Raw genomic sequence first — 7,889 nt, 5'->3', positions numbered from 1 at the left:
TGATTTTACTCTTTTGAAATGTTAAAAAGATGTGACAGGACTTCCCTCTGATTATGAAATTAAAAAGTTAAATGGAGTTTGGATCAACAAAAATTCTTGATATACTTTGAGCCTTGACCAGAACTTGTAGTCTTGTCATTTTCATATTCATGCATTCGTACTTGTTAACTGGTTTCGTTCTCAACTTTCTCGTTTTGAAATAAAAAGAAGTTGGAAGGCGGATTAATCAGGTCAGATCTGGTTCTGGTCTACAGAACCCTGGTCTGGGTCAGAAGGTTCTCACTTTGGCACCAACAGTACGATTAGGCAGCCCCAACTCCTCTTGTTGGTTGCTATACAAATTACAGATAACAACTACAAATCGAAAGTTGAGAATTTGCGAGTGCTATCGCCTATCGCCATAGGATAGGAGTATGGGGACTGGGAGTCCCACCATGGAGCCCTTAGATCCTGTAATGTAAACCCAAAATCCTGAACACTCCCATCTCCCATAAGCCAAAGCTACCTCTTGTATGAATTATCATGTATCACAGGCACAGCTCAACCCAGTCTCTCCATCATATTGATTCCATGATTCACAACGTTATATATATTCTCTTCTTTACTCGACATCCAAAACTAGACTAGAGTACTTGAATTCTGACGAAGATAGCCATGAACATGATCCATGGGCAATCTAGTCCCAACAACCGGTCGGTCTGAAGAACCATTGTAGCTGTGCATTGGGAACATCTCCCTTGTCATTCGTGGCAAGATGTTCCTGACGTACAGATGCAACGGCTCTTGGGACGGTTGTTGGGACCGTCCATGCGGATTCTCAATGTATGGCTGCAATGGCTTGTTGGGACGTTATTGAGACTGTGTATTGGGACTAGATTTCTTCTTGCTTTGATGGGGTTACTGACTAGTGACTACTACACAATGGGGATAACACTAACCCCGTCCCCCTACCCATAACGGCATAACCACCCAGTGAGCCAGTGACCTTACCAATACCAACTGATCGTTCACGGTTGGCACCGTCCATATGGATTGTGTTTCTACTGAGCCCAAGTCACAAAAGACGTACTGGATTGGGCTTGTCACGTATCTATCTCTATACAACAAGGTAAAGCCCAAGCTGGCCCATGTATTTTCTATTTCTCAACCACAACGGGAACCGTTATGGTCTGTTAAACCAGTTAAAAAAATACTCCAAAAACTAGCAGTTGGACCTGGACCGTAGGTTCTGCAGTTTCCTTTCATCCGCCTTAGGGTTTAATGGTACAACAGATTTTGAAGAAAAATGTCTTCCAAAACCTTAGCTCGGACTGGCGCTTCTCTGTTCACTCGCTTCCTCAATCCATTGCTTCACCAGAAACCAAGTTCAACTCACAGCCTCGTCGTCCAGAGCTCTGAAATATGCCCACAACTGTGTCCATCTTTTTCCAAGTTCCAGGCCTCTCTCCATTTGCGGGAAAGCAGCGATGCAACCCCACAAAAGGTAGCTTCTGAAAGTTTTTTGTATCCATGCGGCCTTCCTTCACTACGATTTTTCTTACCGGACGGTAATCCTTCATTCTCTTTGTCGCCTTTTATTTTCCTGTCTGTGATTTTTTTTTTTTTTTCATTTGGAGATTTGAAACATTGCTGTCCTCCATTCGATTTATTTTATTAGGTATTTGCCTCAAGACGTGGGATTCGATTACGTTTTAACTGTTTTTACCGAAACCCAGATTTTTATTTCAACTCTTTGTTGGTTCTGAGAAGCACCGGACTCCAGAGATGGGAAATAATTCTCTTTATTTCTAAAGTTGTTGGTTGAATACATAGGGTTGTACTTCAATAATTTCAAGTACTGTGAAGCATATCGTGAAAGGGAAAGGGAAAAAAAAGAAACCTTTTTCTTCGCAGTTTTGATATAATATCATAGAGAGAAAAAGGGTATAGCATTGTTGAAACAGACTTATGAGAATTCATAGAATGACATTGCATTGAACTGTTGTGGATGAGTAACGATGATTCATTGTTTGGGCAGTAATTTTAGGTGGATTGTTTTATAAAATCGTATCATACTAAATCTTCTTGCCTATATTTTTGAGGTGTGTTTTGCTTTTCTTTGTTCAAATTAAGATTCGTAATCCTAACTTTCCTGCTTAATAAACTGACACTTCTTATATTATTTATGAAAAAGAAGGAAGAAACCATGCTATTTGTTGGGTTTGAAGCTCACCGATTATTTTTTAGTAATAAAAATAAAATTTATTAAAAGAAAAGAGAAGATAGAAGAAAGGTGACGAGAAGTCACCCAAAAGAAAAAATAAAAAAACTTTTTACCCACCACAAATCACAACTCCAATACTCAACATTACAAACAAAATTGAAAAATATCACAGAGGGAAAACAAGGGTATTGCATTGTTGAAATGACTTCTGAGAATTTACAGTATGGCATTGTATTGAACTATTGTGGATGAGTGGTGATGATTCATGGTTGTTGGACCATAATTTTATGTGCGATGTTTTATAAAATTGTATCATACTAAGCTAAGTAAGCCATTTAGCATCTTGTGGCATATATTTTTTGAAGTGCATTTTCCTTTTCCTTTTTCCAAATTAAGATTCATAATCCTAATTTTCCTCCTTAATGAACAAAAACCCGTGGCATAATCCTAATTTTCATAATCTATCAAAAAAAGAAAGATTTGTAATCCTGGTTAATGAACAGAAAATTTGTGACATTATTTTTGAAAAAGAAAGACAGACAACTATACTATTTGTTGGGGTTGCAGCTTACTGGTTAATACAAAAGATGAAGAACATTACGAAACTTAAAAATTGAATGCTTGAGATAAGGCATGGATAACTATTGGCCATATGAAAACTATCTTAATGGTTGCTAATTACCATTCCTGGTGACTTATCTGCATAAATAGGGGGTTGTGCCCAATGTGATGGTTGACAGAGTATAACAGTAAGGAATCCTCTCTTGGAATGTGATACTGTGAGAAACTTGGTGGAAGCACTCCCTGGGAGGAGCAGAGGAGACAGATGCAAGCTAGAGGTTGCTGCATGCTGGAAGTGGTGATAGGTAGGTGGTGTTACAATCAAATTCAGGGGGCTTCAGTGATAAGTTGTACCAGGTCTGCAGGATGTTGAGGACTGAAAATGCTTTTGTTTTCTTGTCTTCTTGCTTATTGTTTATGTTTTCTGTTTTTGACTGCTGCTGCAGCTTCTACTCTCTACCTATTGGACCAACATTTCAAAATAGTTTTAAATGATGGTGACTCTTTTCTTGTTTGTTGATTAACAAAAGTTGATGGGGTGACTCTGAACAAAACATCCGGAGAGTTTATGGAAGAATTTGGTCATTATGGAGGAGGTTTACTCAATAGTAACTTGGTAAGGAATGTAGGTGGTTGATGTAAGGATGCATTATCAGAGTGGTGCATTGAATTCATTGAATGGGGAGATTGGACGGGAAATGATAATGATGTGTATATGAGTTCTTTGGCCTGGGGAATATGTTTCAAGGTATACACATGAGTTATTTGGTTAGAAATAAGCCCTACTATAGTACGAGGGAAGGGATTTGGGTTACCAGTGTCATAAGTTTCAATTAAGAGTCATAATAAAACCTGTCAAGTGATTTACAAAAGGGAGCATAGAAAGAGGAATCAATTACAATTCAATTCTAATAATAATATGCAGTCTGATTTGTACCCACTGATAAATTGGTGCAAGAGCAAGCATGTTAAAACTGGAAATTTCTGAATTTTTATGTATTTTCAGTTATTAGGCATATTTTGTTCATTTTATATGTCGTCAGTGGGGTCAGGCCTTAGAGTTTGATTTTTCCAGTCACAGTTGTGTTTAAATTTCAGTCATTGGTTAACTCATTTAAGAAAGTAAGTTCACATAACTAGATGTGCCTACTGATAGAAAACCATAAGCATATACCTCTTTTAGTTTTCCTTTATATTTTTCATCAACACACTTTTGCTGCCATTGGCCTTTCTTTGTAAATGCTGCTGATCTCTCCTTTTCCTTGTTCTCTTCTTCAAACATACTGTAATGATAATTAGGTCAAGTAGGCTAGGTCACTAATAGCATTGGGGAACTTTTTGTTTTGTTGGATTAGAAGATCAGCAAACAATCTCACCGATCAGGAAAAAAGAATCAGCAAACAATCTGGCAGATTTGTTGTCAGGGTCTGGGGTTACAAGGGAAGGGATGTACTTGGAAATAACACTTCCAGGGTAAAGAATTAAGGGTACATGGTGGGGGGGGATCTGCAATATGCCCTTGAAGGGCATGGAATTGGTATCTACAATATAGATTAGTACCTCAGTATGTATTACAATCAAATGATCAATAAAAGTTTTCAGTTACCAATAAGAGAAGGTCAAGCAACTTCCCTAATCTCTATTTTTGTCACACTGAGGACAGTGTCACTGAGCTTAACTATTCATCAAGTTGTTGATTGTTTGGATTTTCCAAGTGTCGAATCCCCCAGTCCTATGCTTTTGAAAGGCATGCCTTGCCCTGCATAGGCTCAAAGGTATGGCTCAATTTGTAGGGTGTTTCACCTGAACCTAGGTGTGCCTCACTTCATGTTGCTATACTTTGATTAATTGAATTTGATGCTTTAATAGATAAGTTACTATATTATAAGTTGTAGTTTGATTTTAGAGTCTAACATTAAGCCCATGTAGGAATAGAACCTGCATGGCCACAACCTTTATTACACTAACCAATTAAACTTACAGGTTTTATTTCTTTCAGAATTTGGGTCTGCATTTTAATTTTCCATAAATCACTTCATTAAGGTATTTGCCTCAGCATGTTAATCATGCCTCAGGCTCTAGAAACCCCTCCTGCTTTAGTTGCATTTCTTGCTTTTGATTTAGTCCCTTGTTCCATGTTGACCCTATACCTCACTTTGTTTTTGCCTTCAAGTGATATTAGCTGCCCAATGTTAAAACTTTTTATATTTGAAAACTAACCTAATGGTCAACGTCTTTTTGGAAACAGGGCTAAGGCTTTGAGTTTGAAGCTGAAATCTCTGCTATGAATAGAGGGTGAAGAGGTGAATATGCTTGGACCTTTTGGGCTCAACATCATACACTCTCTTTGCCCACTATATATAAAGAATTCTAAAGCAAGCCTTTTCCTGTTTTTAGTGCCTATGTGGTCAAGGCATTGCCTAGTTAACATCTCAGAAGTGCAAGCTTGTTCCTTGACTTAAAATCTCCAAGTCTAGACATAGCACAACTGGGTCCCCATAGGGTACTTGTTTGCTTAGGGAACTGCCTTGAAAATGCTTTTCTATTCCTTCATTTGACACAAATGGAGGCAGTTAGTTGCATCCTGTCCTTATTTTTTAAGGATTGTTTTGCCATCCCATTTAATGGTTTTGTATTTGATTCCCTTCTTACATTACATCTGAATTTAATTTGTGCTCAAAGTACATGTTACATTAAATTTAATTATTGCACCATATGATATGACTAAATTATTCTCCTAAATTTTGTATCTACGATTTTGTCTTCAAATTAAATAAAGTACTAAGTTGTCTTATTTTTAACATAACCTATTAGATTTTGACGCTCCACACTTTTGCTCAACCTACTATTAGCGGATAACTGTGATTGAAGATAAATTTTGAAGAAAGTAAGTCAAGAGGCCCTCCACTTGCCTAGCATGCAAGGGCTTCACTAATACAAAAATAAGAAGGGCAAAAGCTGAAGTATAGTTCAGAGACCCAAGATGGATATATGTAACTTTATAGAAAGAAAAAGAAGATGTACTAGTAGTATCTTTTACTACATAATGCCTTGGGCTCACATCTAGACAACCACCCCAAAACTTTATTCCATCTATTTCCCCTCTCATCCTCCCTCCCCCACCTCTTGCATGTGCAAAAGCACAGGCCACTCAACTAGTATTATATAAACCAACTTTTTAAAAAACAACCCGGAATCGGAACCGTTCTGGCCACCGGTTTCTGGGTCGACGGTCCGACCATCTGGTTCAAATGGATGGCCCATTCTGACAAACAAATTAAAAGATTAAAAAAATGGTAAAAAACCGTTGAATGGGTCGACGGGTCGACGGTTCGATCGGTCGACCGCCCGGGTCAATGGACTGCTTGCTTTTTCAACGGTTTTTGGCCAAAAACCGGGTTTGGGGTAAAACGGAACCGGTTGCCTGGATGGTTCCCGGGCCAAACGGTCCGACTGTCCGGGTCAACGACGGTTCGGAAACCTTGATATAAACTGGCTCTGTGATGTTGAAATGTTTACAAGATAGATGTGTTTTTTACAGCATTATAAAGGCCAGGTTTTAAACATTTATTTTAAAATTAATTCAATTATTACTTTATACTCTGGCCAGAGAAAGGCAACCAGGACAAAGGTTGTAGACTTGTAGGTTAGTCCTTCCTGACTAGTGCTTGACTAAACTATAGATCATGGTTTGATGGATATACTCATATTTTGAACTGATCTGAACCTAAAAATCAGTGGTTCAAGCTTTCAGGCAAGAATTAAACAGAAGCAAACAAGTCATTCAAAAGGGCCAGAAGCTGGGTGAATCACATTGATGCAAAATCAAAACTTTATATTTTGCAGCTTACAAAGCAACCAGTTGAAGTAAAATTCTGGTTGCTTATGTTTACATTATGCAGAATGATCAAGAGTTTCTATCTTCAATTGTCCATCCCCTTCATGTTTACTCATGTTGCCTTTGACACTTCTGATCTTGTGGTTCTCAATTAGTGTTTGTAGCTTAAGTTTGTGCACATTGTGTTGTTTAGGGGATGTTCCTTCAAGGGAACCGATGCTCTTACTTCCCAAGCGAACGTATCAACCCAGCCACATCAAGCGTAAGAGAACCCATGGATTCTTTGCTCGGTAAATATTTTTCCTTTCATCTCTATCATATGTATCTTTGCAAGTAAAATGACAATCCTGTAACTGATGTTCTTGCTGTTTATAAACAGCAAGGAGACTAAGGGTGGACGGAAAGTGATTGCTAGGAGGATTGCAAAAGGTCGAGCAAGAATCACGCCATGAGAACAAGCCAACTTTCTTGACAACACATTCACATTCTCTATTCATAAGGCCAGAAGAAGCCTGTTTCTTTTTGTAGTGTCTCAGCTTATACTTCAATGCTTCCAAGGAATGTGCTTAATTAGATAAGATAACCTTGCTTTTTTTGTTTTTTTTTTTCCTGGGTGTTTGATTAGACATTGCAAGAATTCCTTTACCCTTTATCCTTGGAATTTGTCCAAATAACTAGGGCATCATGTTTAATCGTTTATGATTCTGGTGGAAGTTTTTCCCTACCCGGGATCATCAAAATCTTGATATAGTGAGCCTAGTCTGTTACTTGGATATCAATGTGGGTGGTTGAATGCTGATGAATTTGATTCGCGATCAGGATTTCCTAGTGGATGGTAGTTGGTAATCAACCTGACTGGGTCTGTGGCGATTGTATGTGCCACCAAATATTGATATATAAGCTCTGGTCTGAATTTGGTGTCCTTCAATACCACATTGGGTCGTAGGAATGACTTGACATGACAGCACGCTCTCAACCAATCGAGGACTGGCTCGTTGGTGTGTTGGCTGTGTTATCCCAACATCGACGTGGAATCAAATCCCACGACCAGCACTTTGAAAAAAGAAAGGGGTAAAGGGGAAAGTGAAAGGTAAAGGGTAATGAAAAACTCTGATTTTTTTGAGTAAATTACAAAAAACCCTCTGTAATAGCAAAGACTCTCCTATACTTTAATTTGCAACAAAGAACTCCTTTTCACTGATATTCCGTCAATTAACTTCAAAAAATATTTTCATTCAGTTATTTTAATTTTTTTAAATCCCTAAATTACCCTTTCCAGCAAATTAG

At 38.1% G+C, this 7,889-nt stretch overlaps 1 protein-coding gene across 1 annotated transcript; it reads left to right on the top strand.

Moving 5' to 3' along the window:
• The first annotated feature begins 1,175 nt into the window (after window positions 1-1,175).
• On the top strand, window positions 1,176-7,420 carry LOC104586649 (uncharacterized). Its single transcript, XM_010243942.3, has 3 exons — window positions 1,176-1,547; window positions 6,796-6,892; window positions 6,982-7,420. Exons 1-3 carry the CDS (start codon window positions 1,286-1,288, stop codon window positions 7,052-7,054), a joined length of 432 nt encoding a protein of 143 aa, XP_010242244.1. The 5' UTR covers window positions 1,176-1,285; the 3' UTR covers window positions 7,055-7,420.
• Window positions 7,421-7,889: the final 469 nt, after the last annotated feature.

Source organism: Nelumbo nucifera, chromosome 6 (genome assembly GCF_055504915.1).
Source record: "Nelumbo nucifera cultivar China Antique chromosome 6, China Antique-T2T, whole genome shotgun sequence".
Taxonomy (NCBI): Eukaryota; Viridiplantae; Streptophyta; class Magnoliopsida; order Proteales; family Nelumbonaceae; genus Nelumbo; species Nelumbo nucifera.
Note: the sequence above shows the minus strand (reverse complement) of the source record. Positions and strands in the feature narration are given on the sequence as shown.